The 27,746-nt window shown below is 36.2% G+C and overlaps 1 protein-coding gene across 2 annotated transcripts in view; it reads right to left on the bottom strand.

Annotated features, from left to right (window-relative positions):
• Positions 1–677: 677 nt before the first annotated feature.
• The window catches only part of TAPT1 (transmembrane anterior posterior transformation 1), a 49,247-nt gene continuing 22,178 nt past the window's right edge, over positions 678–27,746 (bottom strand). For both annotated transcript variants that reach the window (XM_054295804.1, XM_054295805.1), the window contains 11 exons: positions 27,024–27,186; positions 23,147–23,282; positions 22,254–22,351; positions 22,010–22,079; positions 14,233–14,313; positions 13,286–13,395; positions 11,577–11,636; positions 10,093–10,161; positions 9,028–9,104; positions 5,438–5,598; positions 678–2,783 (listed from right to left, as the gene is read on the bottom strand). In XM_054295804.1, the coding sequence (XP_054151779.1) occupies positions 2,554–2,783; positions 5,438–5,598; positions 9,028–9,104; positions 10,093–10,161; positions 11,577–11,636; positions 13,286–13,395; positions 14,233–14,313; positions 22,010–22,079; positions 22,254–22,351; positions 23,147–23,282; positions 27,024–27,186 (1,255 nt within the window). In that variant the 3' untranslated portion in view covers positions 678–2,553. The remainder of the gene's footprint in view (positions 2,784–5,437; positions 5,599–9,027; positions 9,105–10,092; positions 10,162–11,576; positions 11,637–13,285; positions 13,396–14,232; positions 14,314–22,009; positions 22,080–22,253; positions 22,352–23,146; positions 23,283–27,023; positions 27,187–27,746) is intronic.

Below are 27,746 nucleotides of genomic sequence, written 5' to 3'. Positions count from 1 at the left end.
GAATCCCTATAAATCATGCACACAAAGATGAGAACAGTGAGAGCTTGCAGCAAAGGAAGGAATGCCCAGCAGGGCCCCCAGCAGAGCCAGGGAGCTCAGGGGATGTGCTGTGTTTGCCGTGCCCCCTGCACAGTGCCTCCAGTCCACCTTGGTGTCATGGTGATGCCAGGGCAAGGAAGCCTCACCTGCAGGGCTGTGCCAGCCATACCCAAAGCCCAGCTGGGCTGCTTCAGAGCAGAAACCACAATTCAAGTGTCAGACCAAGCCCCAGGAGGATTCAGGCCCCAGTGCTCAGCAAGGGCTCTGCCTGTGCTGCTCCTGCACTCACACTTGGCTTTGCTGGGGAGGCGTGAATCCAACTGTAGTAACTGGCTACAGAAAGTACAACTCCCTGAGACATGGGATTTTTTCATTCACATGGTGTGTGCCCTTAAAAACCAAATTAACAATAGGTTGGCATCAATATCTTCTTCCTACAAGTGGCAACAACCAACTGCTACAGAAACAGATCTGAAGCCATCGATAACCCAGTTCTTACACTCATTCGTGTCCCACATTTGCAAGAATCCTACTTTATGGAAATAGGAAATTAACACATTAAATACTTTGCAAGATCACTAACTCTGAATGTTAAAAAAGAAATGTCAAAGCTGTACTTTTCCTTTTTTAAACAAATATTACAAAATTGAATTTTATTGAGTTTCACACAAGATGCACTTATAAAATTGATACAGAATGTCATTCAACAGAAAAAAAATTAAAGCAATTTCAAGCTTTCTTTAGCAACTGCTAAATAATTATAAAATAAGATACACCAAATTGACAGATAATCTTAATTTCAATGTGTGAACATCTCCAATTAGTATAAAATACATCAAAAATTAAAGATTTTCAAATTTTTCCACACCACAAGTCCTCTTCTTTTTACTTCATCCCTAAACATAGCCACAGATTTTGGCCATTACTCCCACTACTCTTATGGGAGAGGAGAGGCTGCAGCAGGGAGTTCCCACCAGAGCAGCCAACCCCAAACTGTACAGCAGAGTTCTCTCATTATCAGTCTGCCCAGACACACAACTCTGTCCAACTGCCTCCATCTGCTATATTACTGTAGTCCTGCAAGTCTCAGGGATTAGCAGATACATTAAACTTTCACATGTTCCTACAGCAAAGAAACTTTGGCTTTCCCATTCTGACAAATTATGAAATTAACAAAGAGCAAATTGTCTTCATTTGTTCAGTACTGAAGTACTTTTATGATACCTTCTCTTGGAAAGTAAAATTGGTGTTTACTTGAATGTCTGAATGGCATTTTGGAAGCTAATGCTGTGTTTTAACAACATATGAAGAATTTATCATTAACTAAGGGGTCTCTTCTGATAAAACTCTCCAGCCTATGTTTTGAGCTCAAATTTAATCCACTCTTGGTCTGAGGATTCCAAAACTTCTTTTGTCAACCCTCCCAACTCTGCATCTCACACAGAAATTAAGATGCATTGTAATGCTTAAATGCTCTTTATAGATCTAGTCCATCTACTTAAGTTTGACTACAACCAATCAATTACATTGAATGGATAATTATGGTTTGATTGTCAGTGTGAGCTTTTATAGGCATGTTCTCAGGCAAGTTAATACACAGATGTCATTCTCCTAAGAGTTATATGCAAAATGCAGTGCAATGTTCTTTACTGCTGTGTTAATGCCACACCTACAGTTCCAACACAACACTTGCTTGCTGCAATTAACACTCCTCTTCTTTAACATTAGAAGTGCCCCTTAATATTTTTTCCTACAGCAACAAAAAATCCTCAGCTTTAAAAAAAAAAAATTCTAAATAATTTGCCTTGCAGGACACACAACACATGAAATGAATATGCTTCATATTTGCCCAGTTAAGCAGAACCTTCATTACAGTGATCTTTCCTCGGTGTTTAGTATTCAGATAAAATACTAAGCAGTAAGTCTTTCACTTAAAGGCAAAATTTTATTCTGATTACAAGATTTTCAAGACACATCTTGAAAATATTTTTGTTGACAAGAATAACTGTCTTGACTTACTGTTTTATGTACCAATGCTTTATGTGTTTGTTGATATAAGCACGAGTTTGGAATTCTGCTTGCAGATGTTTAATAAAACACGGTAACTGGATAGGCAAGCTTCCGGTCAAGTCACCAAACATTTCCAGGAATATCCTTACACTGGAGGAACCTTCATGACCAACAGTGTTCTGGAAGCATGGTTGCATAATGCACAACAGGGTTATGCTTTTTTCCAGTCTGTGTTCCAGAAAAGTGATACTGCAGCTCTGCCACCAGGCTAGAGACCCACGATCCACCACATTTTCCAAGAGGCAAGTTAAAGATCACTTACTTGACCTGACCAGATACCAAGCCAAGTTACTTGTAGAAAGAAATTAATAATTTTTTTGCCATTAATAATTTAAGTTTTTAAATAAATATTTATTTGCCTTTTGGCAACTGTCCATTCTGGTAGCATCTGCTGTCCCAACAGCTCAGTATCCTTAGCACATAGATCTCAAAAAAAATAAATTCTTAGTCAATTCTGTTTCCACAAATAGTAAACCTGTCTATCTCCAACAAGTCTTTCTTTGCAGACCTGTGTTTTAATTCTGAGCTGTCTTGGCTTATATCTTTTTCTTCTCCATCAGGAGTTGTCAGAAATTGATCAGAATTGCTTGTTACAAGTAAAGATGGCATATTCTCCTTCTGATGCACTGGTTGATTGGTAACTGATGTAGAACCGTTTTCATCTGTGGAAATTCCTGTGGGAACAGAAGGTAGTTACAAAGATAATAATGAATTTAACACAGACATATTGATACAATGTGCAACTTCCAGATTTGTCCAAAGCTATCCTGAAAAGGTGTGCTCCAGCAAGTCAGCAGAACAGCAGAAAAATGCTTTCTGGAAGCCACTACCTCTTTTTAGCTTTATGGTAAGAGATTTCCTTTTCTAATTTAGAAAATATATAGAAAATAAATAGACAGAAAAAACAAATTCTACAGAAGTTTAAATAATCAGCAAGAGCATAAGCAGCAGAAGTTAGGACATACATGCTTATTTTTGTTGGCTTTAGCAAAAAGAATTCTCACAGTCCTTCTGTGAATCACAGAAATGTTTGCTACTGAAATGAACAAAAGGAATCTCTGTTGCAGGAAGTAGATGTGCCTAATCCTCTTGATAAGTACAATAAACCTGCCTTCTCCAGGGATAGCTAATAAATGACTCATGCACTGCTATGCACTGGCTTTTAAAGCAGTGCTATTAAAGATGTCTATTTTTATTCCTGTCTCTTACTTCAGTGGAACTGAACACTGGCTTCATTAACCTAGGATATTGGTAAGTTATATCCATGTATTTTTTCCATATTTTGTTAAAATGCCTAAAGAATTAAAATGCACAAGTGAATCACAAGGAGATAAGAAAAAAGATAAGAAAAAAAAATCTTTCCTCCTCAGTAAAGACTGAGCTATTGTTTCTAAAGGAGTCTGAAAAAATCTGACTGATGTGGAGAGTACTGCAGACCAGCGCAAGGAAATGTTACCTGTCAGAATGGCAGCATTATCCAAATTACTACAAAATTATTTCTGCAGAGCATCTGTCCACACTATGCCATCTACTACTTGGAGGTACATGAGTTACCCTCTACAGTCTTACAGAAATTAAAGGTACTAAACTTGCATTGAAAAAGGAGACAAGTAATTTTAATTCTAGAACTTGGCTACAAGCATAAATATTTTCTAACTCAGCACCTTCCAGATGTAGCTGGTCAGCCTATAAATGATTACCAGTAATTAGAGCTTTCATCCTTCAAGAGCAAGTTTAGAATTTTATTATTCAAAAATTCAACTGGTTTTGTGGACAAAGTGGAAACTCTTTAGGAAATTAACTGACTTAAACTATAAGCTGGCAGAAAGGAGACCAGATTAATTAATTCCCTTACCCTCATTCTAAGAAGAGATGGGTTGAGAGACTGTATTGTAAAAACCTGGTAAGTGGGGCACAGAGACTGACTAATACTGCAGAGTCCATCCAGCAGTAATAAGGCAAAAGCTGGGAAAGGTAAAATCATTCTTTCATGTAATCAAGAATTCTAGTAAAAAAGAGGTGTTAAAAAACATAAAATCCCCAAAAAACTGTAAAATTGAGCTTTTCCCATCACCAGTGGAAGCCAGGAATACTCTGAATAAAATCCATAAAAGCTTTTTGGTTGCTACTTTTTGCTCAAAAGCTTTCTGCTGGAGAAAATAAGCATCCCTGCTACTTCAGCTCAAAAGAGTCTTCAGGATTTATATACTCTAAGTTAAAAGCTCAATGTAAGTAAGAACAACTTACAAATGCAGTAATAGAATGTTTAATTAAAACATTATAATCATTATAGTACTCTAATGAAATGCAAAATTGAATGCAAATATGAATTCAGAAGAATTCGTATCACGTTCTTTCATCATGAAAGTAAAGCAGTTGTATGAAACTAAAAGTAAACATTTGCACCAAGTTTGTGCCTGATGTGATCTGACACATATGAGACACAGAGGTTTAAGCCAAACACTGACAGATTCTTAACTCTGCCCTTGCTGGCCAGACACTCTGACGACTAACGAGCACCTTGCATTTCAAGCTGCTCGAGTTGTTGGCAAGCCATGGAGTGAACACAATAAAAGCCCCACTGTTAGGTTCTCTAAGGCTCTCATTGAGCTTTTCCCACAGGAAGATGCAATCCAATTCAGTTGACAGGAACAATGAAGGTTTCTATTTCCTTCTATAATGTGTCACACAAACACAATACTGCCATATTCCCATTATAAATTAACTGCTGATGCTGAGGACCTGTAAGAGGAAATTGTGCTGCACAGACTGGAAACGGGGCAGAGACCCACTGAAATTCCTATCTGGATATCATAAAGCTTTCCATTATGTGTTCATGACAACTACAATTAACTACACCTATGCATAAACCTACCATGTTTTACTTTGATTTCCATGAGAAATACAGATTGCTTCCCTACTGAACTGAAGCAATGCCACAGATGATGTGTAAATATTCACTTGCACAGTGACATAGCAAAGGGGGTTGGACTAGATGGTCTTTAAAGGTTCCTTCCAACCCAAACCAAACCATTCTATGGTTATGATTTTAAAACAAAAGCATGCTTCTATTCCATTGTTTCTATCACCTCCACATATCACAGTGACATTTTACCAGAGATATGAGAATTTATTACCTAAAGAAGATGCATGAACTAAAAGCAAAAAATTCTACTATATTTGCAGACTTGTATTCATAGCTGTGCTATGGCACCATTAAGGTCCAGCAACAGGGTTTGTGCAGCAAATATTGTCATGCATCTGGTTTAATATCAAATTTAGTCTGAAAAATTTTCACTGAAAAACAAATCAAGGCAGCTGGCCTTACCTTGGGTAGATTTAAATGTGCCTTGCTGTTTGCCAGCTGGCTTCCCTGGGGTGGCAGTCAGGATAGGATTGAATAATTTCTCCTCCATTTTTGCTTCCTTTACATATTGACATGATTTCCCGAGCAGTACAATGCTATTAAGGACCTTGAGAGATATTAACCTGGAAAAAAAATAGTTTACATATTTGCATTACCACATTAAAATAATTGCATATTATTCATACTGCAATTATTCATATGCAAATAATTGCATATGGTAAGTGCTGTCTTAGAAGGATTAGCTAACAAGTTAAATCCTTTCAATATCAAGATCAAAAGGTTTCCTAACAATTTGTTTCAGATTCAATGCTTAATTTTCTTTTTCCTCCAGAAAGCATCTAGAAAAAACATCAAGTTTTATTATTTAACTAAAGGACTGCAAGAACAATTAAGCAGCCATTTAAGACATTAAATATTTAAACACAAAATTAAAAAGTGCCCTCAACACTGCAAGTCCAAAATAAATGTACCCAAATTAAGTGTGCCCAGCCAAGGATCTCTAGTAGACTTGGAACCACAGAACCATGGAATCATAAAGGCTGGAAAAGATTTCCAAGCTCACTGAGTCCAGCCATTAACCCAGCACTGCCAAGTCCAATGTGTAGCTTTTACAAAATACAGACTAATCATGAAAAGTCCTTTTTCACATTACAGGGGACAGTCCATAAAACTCAACAAATCCAAAGAGGTAGCACTGCATTACCATCATAGCACAGTCCAAGTGATGGCAGATTCTTTTTCTACTATGACTAAAATGCAGCACAAACATCACTGACTCCCCTTCCCACCTGTCTCCTTGTTTGAAGAAAAGGAAAGCCTCATCTACCATCAAGTGCTTTTTTACCATTCAACTGAGTTTTGCAAAATCTGATTTTCATTACTAGCAACACTTGACTCATAGAGCAATGTCCACTCCAGGGAGTGAAGGCTCATTGCAGAACAACAAGGAGAGAGTGATCTGTTCTCTGCAAGATGAATGAAATATTCTCTATGCAAATGAGTGAACCAAATGCAGACTCTAAATTCATTCTCTACTCTCTGAAGTCTGTTTATCATGTACATCATTAAAAGACTAAAAAGACAGCTTGAAATGAACATTCACAGACGCATGGAGCAGGTCTAACTGCTTCATCATAAAGTGACCCAGGCACGCTCCAGCAGCAGCTCCCCTATCTCTCTGTGTAAATGTAATCAGAACTTGTCAAAAAAAAACCAAATTACTCTACACTTTTAAGGGAAAAAGTAAGTTTATTCTATTTCAATAGAGAAATGGAAGAATGAGCAGAGCACACCACTTCCAGTACTCAGAAGAAAGTGACATTTTAGTATCCAAGCAACCACAAAGAAGATATCATTTTATATCAGTTGAAAGCTGTGCTTCTCTTCAATTTTATTATATTATTGGGACAGTTGAGAAATTTTCCTTCATTTTTAATGTTTTAGAGGTGTTTTTCTTATGCTTCTTATGTAATATGTTTTTTGTTCTGAGAGAACAGGTTTCCACAGCATAGTTTGACTCTAATTTAATGAGATCAGAAGTTAAAAAGGCCATAAATCATCACTTCCCTGTATCAGTTCCAGCTTCTCACAGAAAATTATGCAAGCATTTCTAGCAATTCTTTATTCTTTTCTGCCAGCCTATCTCAGGCTCAAATTTCTAACAATGGAAGTTCGAAGTTGTTCAAAATTCTAGCAAAAGAAAACTCATGGGTTTTTGGCAAGACTCTTTAACTATGATTAAAGTTTAACTAGAGTTTTTAATAGACAATACAAAATTAATCCATCCATAGTATAGGCTCAATTCTTTGCCCAGTTAACTGCTTCAGATTTTATCATGCCATTTCTCACATATCTATGCTATTATGTTTGTATTCTATATATATTCTAACATCTGATGAAAAGCTGAAATTTATGTTCAGAACAAAAATTATTTGAAAGATACAGGAGGTGAGCTAGCTCCAAGTCTGAGATCACAGCAAGAGTAAAAATTTCTTCTCACTTTTCAATGAGGACAAAATAGACCAAAATGTATTTAGTTTTGTGACCTATGTCTTTAATAGCAGCATTTAACACTTAATGTTAATCACATTACTTCCTTCTGCCCTCCATTCCCCAAGCCACAGAGAGTGAAAAATCCTAGGTTGCAGCAGTGGAATGGTAGAGGTAGGAAAATATTTACACATATTGAGAAAAAGGAAAAACCACTGCGCAGGATGAAAGTGCTGACCTTGATGTACCACAGCTTGAATGTGATGATCAGGGCAGAGTGCTTTGAATACAAAGCTAGCTTTAGGGAGAACATGGGCACAGCATGCAGTATGCTGGGGAAAAGTCAAAGTATGGTACAGAGGAATGTGGCTAAAATTTTACTATTTGGCCTATATGCAGTATCTCAAAGTCTTAGTTATCTGACACTGAACAGATATGTCCCTACACTGATGTAGACAAAACACTCCTGATTGAGCTCCATTTTTTGCAGATTAGTGTCAGATTAGAGATAAGAGTCTACCTATTAATTAAGAATGTAACAGTAATCCTGTAGTAGTAGTAGTAGTAGTAGTAGTAGTAATCCTGTTCTTTTCACAAGCTGTTGTAGAGCAGTAGCCTCCTCCCTTCCAGCATGGTATTCCTGCTGAACCACTGCCTCAGCCTTAGCGGTCTTATGCTTCTCAAGCCTTGCTGCCTTCACTTAAAACACAACTTGGCAGGACACTGGAAGAAGCGGTCCCACAATAATGCAGGCAGGCTCTTCTGTCAACAGCTTGAAACACTTCATTGCTTATGATCAATTTTGAGAGACAACAAACAATGACAGTGCAGTATACAGCTTTCCTAGAAATTACAGACAATACACAGCAAGTGTCTCAAGACAGGCAGACTAAACTGGATGTAAAGTACACTTATGCAGTCTAGAAATACCTATCAACTGGTGAGAAGTTAAAGGTAAGGTAAGTATAAACTGACTTGGCAGTGAAGGGATGCTGAAGGAATAATTACACACCTTTGGTATGGAAAATGAACTGCCATTGAACATTGTATTCCTTAACTAAGATTACTTAATGACCCACGCTTCCCAGGAAATGTGAGCCTGGCATTTATTTTTTTTTTTAGCAGTAGTTTCCTAAACCAAAGTAAACCTTGCATTTAACTACCTGAGAGAAAAATTCATTAACTGCTCAGAGCACTTGAACTGCTTGCTTTTGTTCACTTATTGAATCTTTTGGTCTTTTTACAGAAAACTTCATTCCTTGGAATTCAATTTCCCTTTTACACAGAAGTATGGTGCTTGTCTCTCAGATTGTCTCAGTCTTTTTGCCATGAGTTATTTCCATGACTGAAGTTACTTATTGAGGGCTATAATCTCCCAATGTACTCGCAGTACTCAGGGACAAATCTGCACTATTTCAGATTATGAGCATAAGGGCTTTACATTTTTGTTCTACTGAATATAAATTCTGTTTATCGTTACATCCAGACATATCAACAGAAACTTCTTGCACATATGTAATCAAATAATAGTGAATACTTTTCAATTGTGTGGATTTACTTACCCACAGTAGAACAGCACAACACAAACATATGCTAAGACTCCTTGTACTTTTATTGAGCTTGTTACGACTCTGATGAGCTGTTTTAAGGATAAAAGTTAAAATTTAGCACACAGTTATTAACAGAAATGTCTGTTGTAACAGACATTTCTTATTTGGTGAATAAGAAAATTCAAGAAAAAGTAGAAACATTTACATTAACAGAAACTTAGTCTAATGCTCCCCTTGGCAGTACTAACTACTCCAGATCTTGATCTGAACGAGTATTATACCAGCACTTAGTTGCAACTTTGCCAAAACCAGAGTTTGACAATGTTTCCTTAACACTAACTTTCAAGTAAAATAAGAAGTGGAAAAAACCATATTTGCTGACAAAGCATGTACAGATCCCCAGCATTATAACTACTGCTTGTCTATATGTGTGTATCTTATGTGTGTAGGGGGAAAGTTGGGACAGCTACTTAGAGAAAACATTCTGCAATAGTTAATTCAGGACAGCACATGGACAGAGTTTCATTAATTAAGTCATTCATTTTATAGCAATGTGCATGTGTAACAAAATCAACTATTTCAGAGTGATATACTCAACAACAGATCAGTGCCCCGTATAAAAGAATATTGAGTCATGAAGCATCATTATAGGGACAGCCACAAGGACTCCTATGAAAAACCTCAATAAAGTGCTGCACTACTGCTAACCTTCTGGCAACCAGCTGCTTTGACTATTCCAAATGAATGAATAGGATAACTGCCAAAAGGAATACATGTTTAGTAAATGCAGATGTAGTTTAATTCCACTGGTACAATTTCAAGTTCCTACAAATTCTACAAAATTAATATATATTTGATTTTCTATGAAAGGCTGGGAAACACTAATGCATTTGTGAAGCCACGAGTAATATGTGATACAGGTTATACTGAGTGTTAACTCAACCTTTCAGCATAATTTCAGTTACCTCAGATGATAATTTCATCCTTAAAACATCCAGCTAGCTATCTCAGAGGGACACATTCTCAAAGTGAGATTTTATTGACAGAAAACTGATAGGAATGATAGATACTACTTACTAAAACAGCCAGTGGAAGAGGAATGAAACCCATTCTTCTGGAAACTGAATCACTATAATCTGTATATGCCTAGGAAAAGAGGAGGAAGAATAATGAACTATTTATGCAAAGGAATGAGCTTATTTTAGCTTGGCACACCCTCCAGATAAGAATAAAGCTCTTTCAACAAACACTATACTGGTATAAAGTGTACCTATTCACATTTTGGAATTCAAATGGAGATAGCTGCACTCTCAGACAAAAATGTAATAAATACTACCATGACCAGTAAGATTAGCTTCAATGCCCTAAATCAAGAGCAACTGGAGTATAATACAAATGTCTAAACTGAGAGCAACTAGGACACTGAATCCAAAGCCACTATGACATTTCATCTGTACACTATTACCAGCTTAGAGACCTTTTTGTATTAATTTGACTGATCCTCAAATTCTCTACAGAAAAACCTGTTACAGGGATAAAAGAACAATTATCCACCACACTAGCAATTTTAAATCATTCTACAAACATCTATAATTAGCCTTAAGATAACTGCGTTAAAATTATTCTGAAAATGTTTTTACATTTGTACTCAAAACACAAGTACTTCACAGGACAGTTTGCCTGCAGTATTGAACATCACACCAAAGTCAGTGCCTAAATGATGCTATTTTATTTCTCACAGATGATCCTTAGGAAAAGCAATGGAGTTTTCAAAACTAATGAACTGGTGTTTTTATTACTAAGAAATAATAACAACAACGATAATTATAATTATTATTATTATTTGTAGCTGTCAGTGTCTAGCTTCTTTATAAGGTTTAAGTACTGCATTCCTCACAACAGCCCAAGAAACAAGCCCAAGAAAACTAAAGAAATCATAGTAAGGAAGTCCATTTATAGTTACAGCACATTTCTAAAGCACTGATGAGTGAAATACTAACAAGTCAAACCTAGTCCTCATCCATGAAAGGTGTGCAGTAAACAGCTTTCCAAAAAATGGTACTAACTAAAAACAAGTGGTCTGTGTGTTCTAGAAATTCCCATGCCATGACAGTAATATGCACAGTACAAACATCTCTAAACATCTGTGCACTCTATCTGTAAGAAACATAAATTCCTAATGAATACTGTGCATTAACCCAACACAGTAAAAATACCATGAAAAGAACAGTAATATAAAATTACCCTGTTAAGTTTACTTACTTCCCACATATGTCAAAAATGTAAAATTGTTACAACTGTCCCCTTACTGTAAGTATATATTTGGAAGAGACTACTCAGCAGTATATTAAATGAAGCTCAAACTGACCTGAACAACTGGATATAATATAAATCATAAAGAAACATTCCTGTTATCTCTTATTAAAGAAAGCAGAGCAGAGTTTCAGCGCTGCAGGAGTGTAATAGTACTGTATGTATTTCTTTAAGTGTTTGTTCCAACATCCCCCTTGTAACAATTGTCTTAGTTAATACAGGAAACAGCAATTTATTTTCAGGCTTACATTTTTCTGTCGACTGCTAACAAGGTCAAATGCAAGACTGGCTCTGTATTCACTGTAGACCTGGAAAAAATCCAGCACATCAGATGTGTGATTAATTTGTTACCACATGTTATAAAAGCAACACAGATATTAATAAAGTATTTCCATAAAGTATTATGAACTTATGCATTTGCTGAAAGAGTCAAAGCCAGTTTTTCTGAGATCTAATGGCACTCTTCAAGAGATGAACCTCTATTTCTGCAATAAAGTAATTTGCATACATATATATATATATACATATACATATACACACACAACAAACAACACTATGCTATGCTTTAGGAGTTGAATGAGACTTCTTAAAGTTACTGAATTTCAGGATCATGAGAATGATCCTGACAAATAACAGGAAATAACAGAAATAACACAAAATAACAGAAATCACATTTAGTTTTTTCCCCCCCACAGTTCATAACTGCTTTTAAGCTACAGGAAAGCTAGCCCTGGTATCAAATCAAACAAATGACAGCGCTTTCTTATACACTAAGCAAATGATCGTATGCAAAAATCAAACTGCATCTGAAGATGAATTAATTTTTCCCTTCTCTTTAAAACAGTTCAGCATATTAAGAAAGAAAAGCATCTATCTTAAAGATAAGTGGCAGGACAATCTGCACTGCAGGTGTTAATAATTCTGGAAAAAGTCTGATGTAGCAACCATAAATCTTTACAGCTTCATACCAAACCCCACAAAGTTTATTTAATAAACCTTGCAAAATTGCCAGTGACTACCCCCATCCTCCAGCTGTTTCAGCACTCTGAAGCATGCTACATTTTTGGCTACTATGGCTTCATTACTGCTCTTTTCCATGCTCTCTATACAAAAGTAGGGCATGCATAAATGCCTCTGGCATAAGGGAGCTTATTAAGTGCATCTATTACACTTGTTTCTACACCTCACAGTTACTTTAGGGATGCTGAAAAAGAAAGCACCTCACAAGTTCGGATCTCATTTTCTGAGAAGTGGTTTTAACAGTGAAAAGACACTAGCTCATATCTTCACAAATTTATCGAGCGTGTTTGAATTCACAGTGTGGAACACAAATGGCCCACGTGTAATGCTGCAACACACAAGAAGCAACCTCATCCACTGCTTTAAAAGAAGGACTGGATAATATATGCGGCCTAAGAAATTTCAGGAGTGGGAAACTAACATAACCTACTTCCTATTAGTGCTCCAGGGACAGTGGGGAAAAAAAGATCTCTGATTTCAGATTCCACTTTTAACACACATGCGGTAATAGAGGTAAAGCAGCCTAACAAAATGTGTTTTTCCAAAAGCCTGAATTTTAACCTACAGTCCATTTTGTTAGGGAAGGCTACAAGCTCTGTCTAGACTATAGAACAAGTAACTTTCAGTTTAAATCACTTCACAAAATGATCTGCCAGTAATGTGAATTGTAGCTATTATGTGAGCTGTTATACAAAACTTGCAATAACTTATGGATCTGGAACTACTAATTTAGTAGAGATGTTAGTTACACATTAAAAAGGTCCTCAAAAGTATATTGTATCAGGAAACTAGCAAGCTTTCCCAAGTGATATCAAACATATGAAAATAACAATTTTTACATTTTCTTCACTGGAAAAAAAATTAATATTTAAAAAAAAAATTAGCAAAATTAAATACAATTTAAAATAGCACCCAGCATTCCAAACAGGATACCTACATCTGCCGTGATGTCATTGAATTTTGTTATAAAGGCATGTTTCACAATATCCACTGCAATTTCTGAAGCAACCACCATGCAAACATCCGGGAATAACACCCAAAAGTGATCTGAAGGTTGTGAAGAAACAAGTTAGGCCATTTAATTTAATGTCAGCATAAAAAAAGAATTATAACAATTCTATTCAACAATGAAAAATCCTCATGAGTCTGAAGAATATATAAGTTGACATATCACTGAGCATGCAGTGTGCAAATTCTTGCTTATTCCATTGCTGTCCTAAAATCTTATCAGTGCGGCACTATCACACCACAGTTAGGATCAGGCTCTAAACTTTTCACTTTGTAAACCTCCACCTCTAGTAGGAAGATAACCTTTGTAAGTACTAGATACAATGTGTTCAGTATGTGTAAGACAAAGACAAAGCATCTGCAGTTTTAGATACTTAAGGTAAAATTTAGGTAGACTGGTAAGATTCAGGCAAAATATACCACACAGAGCAAGGGTCAAAATTATTAAAACAATGAAATTGTTATTTTACACAATATTTATTTAATATGTCATTAAAATCTTCAGTATAATCAATGTTAGATTAAGAATTGTATTTTAACATAATCTTTATCACATTTCAATCTCACTAGCTACTTTCTGGAGATTCTTCATTCACAGCATATTCAAAGGAAAGGAAAGGGCTGGGAAGAAATTGTTCCAGACACTGCTTGAAAGATAACTACACATGTTTATAGCATAACAATAGATATTTCTAGCAGAAAGAACACTGTCATTCTTAGAAGAATACCAGAAATAGAAAAATGAGAATCTAAGGTATTTGATAAAATTAACATTTGTTAATTAAATGTATTGATTACTCTTCTCTTTCAGATTGAGGGAAGATGTAAGAAATACAGCTCTTGATAGCACAGAATTTTTTCTTCTGGTTTACTCACCTGGATTCCATGAGAACTGTTCCATATTTCTTAAACATACAATTAGTAGCAGCACGTAATTAGTGAACCTCTCCTTTATATCTAGATTAAAAAAACCACAAAATCTGTCAGCTCCAAAGGAACATTTATTTGCATACAAAGATATCTACTCATTCTGAGGTTCCATCATCTATTAATTCTTGGATTAGATAACATTTTCCACAAATTATTTAACTGGATTTAAGAGGTAGGGGAAATGCTGGGAACCACACCATGGACAGCATTTCCACAGTAGGTTGTGAACTGGTCTGTCCAATGCTGCCTCACCTTGGAGTTCCCAGCAGCAGAAGGGAATTGTGACTTATTATCACCTCTTCTAATACATTAAGAAAATCATCATTCTTGATAAAGTCTGTGCATTCCTTCTGTGATTCAAAAAGAACCCGCACTTCCTGTTACTAAAATGAAGAGAATGTAAAAATCTGTCAAGCTATTAGCAAGGTACCTTTCATTTTCTACAGATCATAGATATCCAAATTGCTGTATATTGGGTTCAGTGAAAGGAAGAAAAAAATGTTTGAAGACAACTGTTACATCTTTCACAGTGCCCTCTTAAAAGGGAACAGCAGGATATATCAGCAGAATTATCAAAATTGTAAGCACCATAGCACCAGAGCAATCTAATTTGGGACAAAGTCCTATGCCTTGCCCCCCAGACAAGGCAGTCTTTTGCTCTACCTTGGTATTCTGTGTCCAGAGATGACACACACAGAGCTTGCTTCAGGAAGCATCACATTTTTTAGCTTACTAAAAAACACCCTCCTGAAACTGTATTACTAAAAAGCAGGGTAAAACCTAAAACATAATGTCATCACAATTTAGGAAGTCCAAAAAAGTCTTTTTAGAAGATAGAGCCACTGAGAAAATCTGTGAAGACACTGTTATTGCTTGTCACACCTGTCAATAACCACAAAAATAATTTCTTTGTGGGCCCAAGGGTTCATTTTATTAAGCACCTTCAATATTCTGTGGGGTTCTACCTACTGATTTTGGGAAACAAGAAATAGAAATGTTCAGAAGAACACACAAGGAATTAAGCTGGACAAAAAAAAATTGACTTTGTGTCAACAGTTTCCATCATCTATGACTGACTACAGGTCACCAGCAGTGCTTGTGGCTGCACTTACTACAGTATAATAATATCCCTCACTTTAGAATAGAAGTTTGGAAATACTGGCAGCTCTGAAAAAAATGAGCAAAAATAAAAGAAGAAATCCTCCAGGAGAAGGAAAGAAAAGGTACACAGAATTCAAGAAGAATGAGATTTCATGCACAGTATCATAAATTCATTTGTCAGTATGTCCCTTCCCCTCCCTGGGAAAGGGACAGAGGAAGCACAAGCTTTTAAAATAGAATGAATGGCATATATATGGGGAGGGGGGAGAAAAAGGAAATTTTTAGTAAAATAAACTTAAAGCAGAAAAAAGGACTTAAGTAAAACCTAATCATAATTTCTTCATTTCCTGCCAATAACACTCCAACAAGTGAAGTGCATTCTTCTATTCTTCTGAATTCACAAAATACTGCCCAAATGAGCAGAACGCAGTATTGTCTGAAAAACCTAGGGACAAGGCACCACTTGACACTGTCACAAATGGATGAAAATGCAGTCAAGCACTCATTGATCTACATGCTTTATCATGCCCATTAGTGACTTGGAAATAACCACTGAGTTTTCACATTTTTGCACTGAATTTCAAAATAGTTTTATCTTCTATTTCCCACACTGCCATGACACACCACTGGCCAGCAATGAAGAACAAACACAGATCTCATCTTCATTTTTTCAAGTCCCATGGAGGCCTGTACAGAGAGATATTCTCAAGTGGGAAGCAAGAACATTAATTCAGGCCTAACATTAAAGCATGTCTCAAGCTAATCCTCCAGACATTTATTACCTGCTTGGTATATGTTAGCACACCAGTCAACAGGATTAAATTGAGAAAGGACATTTTGGACTTTAAATTTCTTCTTATAATGCTGTAATAATACCAATTTTTCTTCCACTAATTTCTGAGACTGGGTGACAGGCTGATACCTATTTTCCCCCTCTGCTTATTTCCCATGTTCTCAGTGGCCTCTCTTCTAATCTGTTATCTCCTCTGCCACAGCTGTTCAAGGCTGTTAGGAGGGAGAGGAATAACTGTGGCTGCTGCACTTCATCCTCATCCCTCTCATCAACTGTCAGAGTTGCAAGCAAGGCAGACAGGGCACTTTTCAGCAGCTTCAACAGCAAACTCAAACAAATCAAAAATTCATTTCATTTCTCACCCTCATGGACAAGGACAAAAAAGGCTTCAGGATATCCAAAACAACCACTGGTAATCAGTCCTAAATATTAATTAAAATTCCAGAATACAAAATATGTACAGTAATGTTTCATCATTTATTATGAACTGATTTGATGTTGTATATGTTCATCTGTTTTTTTAAATTGGTGAGGGGATTTTCCTCTACCATGTATTGCCACTTCTTGGATGATGTGGTGAACTACAGAACAAGTGAAGCTACATCCCTGGCTCCACACTTGCTCATGCTCTTAAGAACAACAAAGGTAGAGTATATCAATGCAATTGTGAATTTGGCAAAACAGTGACAAACCACCAGTGTTAGTGATTAGTTACAGATAGCACAGGTACTAGCAGGAGGCAATCATTCTATTCTGCTTCAGCACAACAAAGAGTAAAGTGGAAACAAAAGTGATCTCTTCATTCTCCATGGTGACAATGCTTAGTAACATTGATATAAGCCATTTCAACTCACTTTTGCATGTATTCCACTAAATATATATGATAAGCATAGCACATAACTGTTTTTCTGTCAGGATACAGTATAGCTTCAATAATCTTTGCCATTATAAGTCAGAGTTAAATGAGAGTCAAAATGTCAGGCCAATGACATTTTAAATGGTCTTCAGCTACCTCCAGAAGGACATGATTAAGAAGCTTGCTTTCTCAGTGTTTATGAGTCTAAGTGTTAAAAACCTGACATGTAGCACTAATTCAGATGTATTTATTCCCTTGACCAGTCTCTTGCCAGCACATGCCATGCACAGTGCTGATGACATATTGTGCATGAAATCTGGATGGATATCAGTGACAGGTGCTGCTCCTCAAGGGTCCATATTGGGACCAGTGATATTTAGTATCTTCACCAACAACACACATGAAGGAGCTGAGTGCACCCTCAGCAAAACTGCAGATGACTGAGTGCTGAGGTTGCCACACCAGAAGGGTAGGATGTCATCCAGAAGGACCTGGACAAGCTCAAGAACTGGACCTATGGGAGTCTCAAGAGCTGTGATGAGACCAAGTGCAAGGTGCTGTGTCTGGCTTGGGGCAGCCCCAGGTACCAACACAGGCTGGGGATGAACAGATCAAACCAGCCCTGTTGAGAAGGACTTGGGGGTTCTGGGCTGGGCACAAGCTGGCAACGCTGCTCACAGCCCAGACAGCCACATGTGTCCTGGGCTGCATCACGATGAGAGCCCAAGAACAGAGATCCTGAAGTGGGGTAAATAGTCTTCAGAACACACAGCTATTTCCTTCCACATTTCCTAACACATTATGCAGGATTCCCAGACCAGAAAGAAAAAAAAATTATCATGCTAATCCCACTGTTTATATGTTTAGATCAAAAGCTAGTTATAAATTGTAGCATGTAAGAAGTGAAAGATCTTTTGGTTTACATCTCAGCAACTCCTAAATAGCCATAGTGCCAACTACCTCTTAACAAGTGACCAGAGCACAAGAAAGGATCAATCACTGAACAAGGAACCATCAAGGACACACCAATCTCAAACACAGTCCTGCCCCCAGATCCCTCATCCTTAAAATAAACAACTTGATTAGAATAATGGTATTAAAGAAACCCAAAGCCACACAAGAAAGCAGTTCAAATTTCAAAGACCAAAGGTAAAAATAAAGGCTATTCAGTATTGAGATCAAAGTCAGAGACTGATAAATTTGGAACAAAGAAGAAGAGAGAAGAAAAAGTACAGAATTATAAAGAAGAAAACTGAAGTTCCTAAAACTTTAGAATAAATATGTTAAATTTTTGAGACAGGAGATTTAAAAAACAAGGAAGAGTCAGGCCTAATAATGAACTGAAGGAAATAACCTAATGCACTACATCTAATGCACTTCTTTGTATGAGGTACAATTGACTTTTGTGAAAAAATTCAATTTAGAGCACAGCTTGAAATTAAAATAAGACATTTAAAAGCATAAAGGAAGGCAGCATGCTGGGCTTTCAACAATGATGAATGAACTTCTCTTTATAATTTGGTCTCCTTGTTCTCTAATACTAACCCTACAAAATTAGTTTACATATAACTATTTCAAAAAGAGAATATACTATTTAAATTTAGGGAAATATTTCTTTCTGATACAACAAATAAAAGGCTTTCTGTATAGAAGTGCTTTCCAATGGCTGCAGTGTTTAGATTGCCTGGATGTACATAAATTTCCTTGTAAAAGGCAGGGTGACAATGCAAAAGTAGTTTTGCTGCAGTTGACAATTCAAAGCTCTGGGAATAGCATGGTTGAAGTCCCAGATTCTGTAGCTGCAGTGTAAAGCTATAGAAGCCCCAAGGTCTTTGTTGATCTGCCCCTAAAAGATAACAGGTTTAGTTTTATTAGATAACAATTAACTTATGTGTATTTCATGTCCTGTTCAATTTATTTTTATGTAGATGATTCAGAGTTATTTTAATCCTGAAGTTTTAGTGGATTACAGCAGTTACAGCAGAATTTTAAATGGCCATACAAAGGTGAGAAGGATCACTGACTCCATTAAGTCCAGAAATGTAAATACTGAGAAAAATAATACAGCTACACATCAGCTTGCTATCCACCAACTGGTGCTGAGCACAATGCCAAGTGAAAATGATTTCACAATTTCCAGTAGCTTGGTGGCCCTTCCTATCCTGATGTCATACTATGTAGGAGCTTGAGCCAGGCAGGGCTCTGCAAGGTATTTCAATGTGTGATACAGGCCATTTCTTAGAAAGTACAGCTTGCACAGTTCATTTCTCTTTTCACACTTTTATTCACAAGAAAACTTGCTTTTGAGTTTTAGTTGTAGTAACTTCTCTTGAACACAATATCTACTCTTGTGGTCATTGCTTATCTTTTCTGCTATGTCATATTTTTCTTTTGATTAACATGCTAAATAAGAAGAAAGTTTCACCTACTCATGAGAAATTCCTCAGATGCCTCTGTGAGACTCCTATTATTCCTCTCAAATTATTTACCTACTGTGTATTAATCAGTACATTTACACTGAGTTGAAAACATTTAAATACTATTTAAATACTGTTTAATAACAGTAATACTTTGAGCTGAGCCTAGAAAAGGTGAATTCATTCAGTGTGTCCAAGCTTCATCAGCTACTGCGGCCACCATTACCCTACAGATGACTGCAGACCTCAGAAAATTACTGAAAGAAGCAGAGAAAGGTGGGGAATATATGGGAGTGCCTAAATTTAGTGCTTCCTTTCAGAAGTTTAGTTCAGCCCAGGCATGCAGATTGAGCACAGTGTGTTCTAGGACACACAAGACACTCCAAAGGCTAACTGGAAGCTCCGCTGACAGGAGCAGACTAGCCTCACTTCCAGGATAGGATGAAGTACTGGCATACCATGCCACCACCATCATAAAGATATACCATCAAAAGATGCACCATCATTTCAGCTGCATGAAATAAAACATTTAAGGGACACTAAAGTGATCAGAATACATGAATTGAAACAAAACTCTTCCATCCTTACTGAGGCTGTGATGCAGTAAATCTGTTCAAGTTCAAAAGAGGTGAAAAGCTCTACTAAAAATCTGTCATTTATCTCTGAGAAGAAAAACACTGCTATTTATAACCATACTGAAAGGTGTTCCAGGAAAAGTGATCTGTTTGAAAGGAATAAATTAGCTTGTTTTGCGCACTCTTCTATGTATGTACTCACTGCTTCCATCCCCACACTAATGAATGGCAATACTTCTTCCACCAACTGATAAAGGATGACCTGGTTCTGCTATTATGGGTCTTCAATAATAATGTCCAGCAATAAAATACTGATAGCCTTTTCTTTTTATGGAGGAAATTGCTAGCAATTTCTAATATCAGTCCCTTGCTTATTTCAACATGAAAGAGGCCTCACCTTTAGGCAGGAGAGCTAGATGCATAGTTGTAACTATTTTCTGCACTAATAATAAACCTTATCTAGGTTTTCTGTCAATAGTTAAGTAAATTTCATTTTTAGCATTCTCACTGTAAAATTAAATATGTCTGATTTTAAAAATATAAGTAACTAGATCTTGGAACTGAAAATAATGCTATTATCACAGAGTAAACATTATCAACATATCTGGGAAAATCTTTTGGGGGAGGTTTAAGCTTAAAATTTAGTGTTAATTTTCTGTTATGTAATTCTCTGTGATATATTTAAGGTTTTATGTAAGTAGTCTTTCATCCACAGAATTACAGAACATTTGCATATAATATTGAAGTTTGCAGATGAATTAGACAGGGGTCATATCAATAGTCAGAACTCAAAACCTGATGTAAGCCTATTGAAAATTTAACTTATGATACAAAAATGTGAATAATCTGTTTTTAAATAAGTAGTTTTTTTTTTAACCTATTGCATATTTGAGTTATCTGGTTTAAAAACTTTGGGCTGTAATGAAAAGAATATGTTCTATTTTCTGTGCTCATCTGTATAAATGAAAGTGGGGAAATTCCAATCAGATATACAGAAGGAATTCTTCACTGTGAGGGTGCTGAGGCACTGGCACAGGTTGCCCAAAGCAGCTGTGGATGTCCCCCCTCTGGAGGAGGGGACCAAGGTGGATGGGGCTCTGAGCAACCTGGTCTAGTGGAAGGTGACCCTGCCCATGGCTGGGGTTGGAATGAGACAATCTTTGAGGTCCCTTCCAGTCCAGGGCATTCTGAGATTCTACAAAACCAGTACAAGCAAAGAAGCTCTAGCACAGCCTTAAAGTGCAACCATTCCTACTGGCTTTAAAATCAAGAATTCAATAAATATTTCAAATGGCTGATATCAGTATTAGGAAGAATCTCCATCAAAGGATACTTGAACAGCTTTTACTCATGAGACACACTGAGTACAAGTGCCCAAAATCCATCCTAAGTAGCAACACAGTTAAGAAGTGCCAGAAGCATGCTTCTTAAGTACCTTCTACCTATTATCTTGGGAACATGTCACAAATTAGACTAATCTCTGGTATACCCCTCATATACCAGCTACTTTGTTGCACTGGTTTTTTGTTTATTTGAGGTTTTATTTGTTTGGGATTTTTTTGTTTGTTTTAGGGTTGGGGGGAGGTATTTCAAGATGCACCCTCACAGCCACCTAACAATATGCATTCTGAGATCTCTGTGTCAATACAGCACACTATAAAGTCAATTTTTTGAAAACAGAAGGCTTGATCACTTGGAAGCACGGGCATTTGAGCACAAAGCCAGTAGGCTGTTTTAGCACCTCAAATAAAAACATGCCATAAAAGGACTAAGTGTTCCTTGAAGTGGATCTCAGTTTCATCCTACTGAACCAATCAGTAAAATGGGTGATGAGGAATGCAAGTCAGAACACTCAAATTCACCAAGGTAATATGTTTAGAGTAAGAATAATATTAAATACATTGATTATATTAAATACATTAATGAATTAAATAAACAGACTCTCTCCACATTTTCTCCTGATCAGCACTGCTATACATACCACTATTTGACATTTGAAAAAGATTGTTCTTCTCAAACTTCTTGAAAACACTTCCTTTTATTTCGACGAACTGCAATTTTTAGAAACAGTTAGTTAGTTTTTACTCATAAAAAACTGACATTAAACAAATAATATTATCAAAAAAATGCAATTTTAAAATATTAATATTTAAGACATATGATACACAAAGACATAGGATTCTGAAACAAATGAGGGTAGCTATATGATAAAGGTACATACTTACATTATTGGACATCATGATGGTAAGCAGTGATTTATTGTGGGAGTTGAAGGCCACATTGAGGGTTGTTGCTTGAACCATTATGAGAATAGCATGCAGGACTGCACAGCAGGGTTAAGGAATATCTGAAATAGGTTTTCTGCACAACAGTACTGAAGAATAGTGAACTACAGATCTCTTATTTTGCTTTCAAAGTTTAACAGGAAAGTTTCCACAGTCCTGTAAACCAGACCTACAGCAAGACAATACTTACATGTATGTAATAAATGCACAGTGCTTTGCAGCATGTAATAATGATGCTAATTTTTCTTGCTCTAAAAGAATCCAATGACATTAGTTGTGAGAAACATCAATACAATCTGAAGAAAAAAAATTCAGGTAAAGATCTACAATTAGCCTAAAGATTTGACACAAAATAGGGAAAAATTGTAAGAATTTTAAATTCATTACCAAAACTACTGGACTACAGTATCTCTTTAGATTCATAAATTCATTTTAAGATTATTTCACACTGAGAACATTTGCATCCTGAATATGCATTAGTTTATCCTTCCACTTCAAGAAAATATATTCATGCTAGATGCATTTAACATACCACTAAATAACAAAACTCCTCTATCTTTAAGGCCCTGTGAGCCAAAATACTCCAAACCAAATCAGAAATAAAATTTTCCATGAACTATCCAACCAGGACTTTTCATTTTACAACAGGTACACCATCATGAAGGGATTATTTCTTTTAAAGCAGGTGGTATTGGCAATCTTCCTTTTCAAGTAAAGGAAGACTGATTTAGAAATACTATCAATTTTTCAAATGTATTAAAATAAAATAATTCAGAGCAATTACTCTGTAATTTAACTTAGAAAATGTTGTAATTTATCAAAGAAAAGGATACAGACATAGAACACTGCCATGAAGAAGTGAGGAATCACACCTATGTGAGCTCTTTTTCTTTCCTTAGGCTCTGTGGCTGTCCAGTAAAGAGCATCCAAAATATCTTGTCCAAATGAAGAAATCAGACGATCAGCCACCTAAACAAAAACAACTTTACTGCTTTTTTCTCTCCAACACTTGAGTAAGCCAGGTCAAGAACACTTCAAACTAAAAGTATAGCCCAATCTAAAAAAGGTTTCACATATATATCACTTTTGATCTCTTACTTACTCCATTTTCTCTCTGGATTTCACAGCAACACCGTTCCTTTTGTATATTAAGCAGTTTACTTTCCCTTCCAAATTTAGTATCCCCTTTGCAACAGTATTTGGAATAAAAAATAATATATTGTTATCTTAGATGCTTTCTTGAAAGATACTCAAGTGCAACTCAAACCTCAGGCTTTGATAATGTAGTATGTATGTTGTATCAAACCATTTAAAACGTTTTCCCCATCCCTCTGGGTTTAATAGAAAAAAACCCAACAATAAAAAAGTGAATTCCAGATGACAGGGAACATTAGCATACAGGTGCAAAAAGCCTGAAATTATACTTGGCTTTACTGCTTTCTATACACTGAAATATACACTTAATGCCAATGTCTACTACATAAAGCAGAATTCAAAATTAAAAGTACTACAACACAAAAACAAGCGATTAAGAGTGACTTGAAAGTCTGCCAGAAAGGGAAAATATGTTGAAAAAACAACAAACACCTGGAGTATAATCCAAAGAATATACACACAAATAGGAAAAAAATCCCTCTAGCAGTAATTCTAAAGAGAGAAAACATATGGACAGCATTTTGAACTTGTAATTTAATACCACAGCAAGAAAGGTCATAGGGAGTTCCACCAGTTCCCAACATTTCAGCAACAAACATATAAAACTGAAAATCATCACACAGAACAACATTTTTTCTATCTACACACTGCTGTTCAGTAATTTTAAAACCAAGCTACACAGGGCAACAAAACCAGAACTTCAAAAATTAAACTTGGCATGTCTGGCTAAAAAAAGAGCTGTCTCTCATTGCTTACTAATTCAACCAAATGGAAACAGGTAAAGATGACAAACTGATTATCTCTACTTAAAAAAGACAAGGAATATTTTCTCTTAGTGTCTTTCTGTAAAACAACAATTTTGGACATGTTAAATCAACATGTAGCAGTACAAAACCAGGTGCACAATGTCCCTGCAAATACTGATCCTACTGGATAGAAAGTAATTTCTTGGGAGAACACAAACCTAGACTTGAGATAATCTCCTGACTTTTTAAACTAAATAATTGTCAAGGTAAAGATATTGAAGGGAGGAAAGTCATACTTATTTCTGACACTATTACTGAATGAAGTTTCCTAAAATATGAACATTGAATTGAAACAAAATTTTGCTGGATGCCTCAAGCAAATGTACAATGTGCTGTGCCCTAAGAATCACCTATGAAATAAAATAAACAAAGCCATGAGCTGATGAATTATCATAAATCTGAAGCTCCCAACCCCATCAGTTTGAGAGACATTTACAGTGGCAGTGTTTTCGGCTTTTAGATTTTGTAAATTGACATTGTCTGCATTATTTGGTTCCTGCTCATTGTGATGACCCATTGAGTAATTACACCTGGTGTAGTAACACCAGCTACAGAAACTTAAGAGTTTGGTAAGTTTTTGTTCACAATATTGTGAGGGTTTTAATAGATAAAATGGTGGCTTTGCTTTCCTTTCTATTTAAGCAGTCCTTGGTTCTTTGCTGAAAGGATGGAAAATATTAAAACCCAGCACACAATATTGTTGCTTGCTTTTCCAAATGTGACTTACCTAAACCCTACATGCCGGCTCCAGGCTCCAGCAGAATTCCATGGTGAGTGCTGTCACCAGCGTAACGCACACTGGGGCTTCACAAGGAGCAGGAGCCGGTGGGGCTGAATCTACAAAAGAAAAGTGTCATTTAAGCCAAATGTGCTGAATGCTCCCCTTAGCCTGTCACTTGGGAGCATTCAGCACATAATTTGAAGATTTTGCATTCCTCATATCTGTCCAGGACAATACTCCCCGGACTTGCCAACAGCCGAAAACATTAGGACATTGTAAACATCTCTGCTGCTCAGTGATTTACTAGACTGAAAAGATCTTCTTTACTTTGAAAACTTGGGAAAATATGTAAAGCATATTGCTTAAAAAAAGAGCATATTAAGAATTCCTTAAAAATTGCTTGCATCAGTAGCAAAGACTTTTAATAAAAATCAGCAAAGTAGTCTAAGCAAGCCAATATTCAAACTGCTGAAAGCTGACTATCCAAGGCTTTCAGTGGGATACATTTTCTGCCAATACTGCTGCAACCTGTCATGGGAAAAAAGCCTCTTAAAAACACACACTCTGCTTGGCATGCTGGGTTTCATGAGACACCATGGAAATTAAATACTGTTCCCAAATTCAAAGTCTAACATAATTTTTCTAATAACCATGAGTAGTAACAAACTTCCCCCTTTCCTAAAAGAAACAATGCAGCACTTTTCTTAGTTAAACACACAATTTTGGTTCTGCCAAACATAGCAAAGTAATTCAATTCCTCATTCCAAACAGAATGTCACATGGCTTCCAATTCACAGCAAACACTGCAGTATTGCTTCAAATTATGTGGTAAGCACATAAAGCTGAGAAAGTACAGCACTAAGTGATTTGTAGTCTTGAAATAAAGAGAAAATACTATTTTAAGCACATGGATTTATTTAGTAAGTAATAATCTCTCATCAATTATGAAACTATATATGGATGAGTATTTCCCCACGCAACTAAAATCTAGATAGTAACTCAGTGCCAATTTAATATTTGTACATATTTTCCAGCAAACATAAAAGCAACAAAAACCCTATGAGTAAACAACTGGGGTGCCTTGTATGATATTTATTTCACTTACTATAACGAAGTGTGTTCCTTATGCAATATTTTCATATTTTATTAGGAAAGAACAAATTCCTTCAGACAAAATATTCAGATTTTGCAGAATGTCAACCTGTTTCAGCAGTCTTCAAACAAGGGTACAACAGATGCTCAAATAAGGATTAATATATCATTCAGGAATCCCAGATACCTAGCAGAATAACTTTTGTGTACAAAGCTCTGATTGAGTCCGTTTAAGACGTTGTATTCCTACATGTCCTGTACTTGCAGGATGGAGATAAGATTGTGCCCATGAAAACATTATTTACTTTGTGAACCATTGATCATAAAAGCACATTTAAAAATCTTATGCTTTACATTAATAGAAAAACAGAAACTGTTTTCCTTGACAGAATTTCTCTTTATTCTCTATATCTACCTCCCAAAACAGAATTTCCTTTTCTACATTCATTCATTCACCTTAAAGGCTTGTGTCTGCTAGCCAGGACTGAGGTGATGCTGTAACATGTGTCCTTGCATACAATGAAAGCTATATTTCCATAATGATGAATTAAAACCCAAATTCCAGGTATTCTATTATCTTCCTTCTCTCCTCTTTCTCAGGATCTTATCATTATTTCAAATCAACAGCTTCTACTTTTCTTGGTGAGTTCAAAATCTCATTCATTATCTGGCATTTCATAAGACATTTCTTTCATTTCCATTCTTCAAGTTTCTTGCTATGAAATTGATTAATAAACTCCATAAATTAGGCATTATGAAACAGTATCTAAACCCTGATTTTTCACAAACCTGTCTGTTTCACTGCATCTGTGCTTATTATCTATGTGAAGATTTGTGAGAATACCAGATGTGCCACATTCTAAGTCAATACTGGAACACAAAATATTTTATAGTCTGACAAAAGCATGCTTCATATTCTGATGTCAACATCCTTACCTCAAGCATGTTATAGATGATGTAGAGCTTTATGACAGACTGTCCCCTTATCAGATGATACATCATAGAGTAGTCAACATAGTGCATCATGAAGTAGCAGATGACCAGTATCACTCCTTTGAGCATGTCACATACCTGAGCAGGTTGTAGCAAACGTCTGTCACTGAAATACAAAGGGCAGAAAGTTCCACTAAATGTTACATACCCACAAAATACAGATGCTACTGACACACTATGAATTTAAACAGCTGTTCATCATGGATATATTTTTATGTAGTTTATTATGCCTCCTCCCCTGCCCCTCACTCCACCACCACAACTATGACCCACATTTATAGATCACACTCACAAACAGGATCACAGTCTCTTCTCTTAGCTACATCCCTGTAATTAAACCATTATATTTGTTTAGAGCTTCCACTTTTCAATAACCTGTATGCATGCCCTTGGTTCCTAATTTAACTTCCCACTTCTACACAATTCTATGATTTTGACTTCCTCAGGCACAGAAATTGTATTCACTATGATCAAAAAGATATGAAACAGTCATCTTCTATTTCAGTATAATGAACCAGGTGCTGAGGAACGGGGTGTAAATTCTGTATCTTCATTTAGCTCTAAGCTCTCACAGCAGTAAATGCAAATAATTTGACATCAGAGCTGGAGGCTGATTGTGAACCAAACACAGAAGTTTTCCATGAGTAACCTAGGAGGCTAAAGGAA

This window comes from Melozone crissalis, unplaced genomic scaffold, assembly GCF_028551555.1.
Source record: "Melozone crissalis strain CALT ecotype California unplaced genomic scaffold, PUWL_Pcris_2 ptg000006l_1, whole genome shotgun sequence".
In the NCBI taxonomy this organism is placed as follows: Eukaryota; Metazoa; Chordata; class Aves; order Passeriformes; family Passerellidae; genus Melozone; species Melozone crissalis.
The sequence above is the reverse complement of the archived record's forward strand: the minus strand, read 5'-3'. Positions and strand labels throughout refer to the sequence as shown.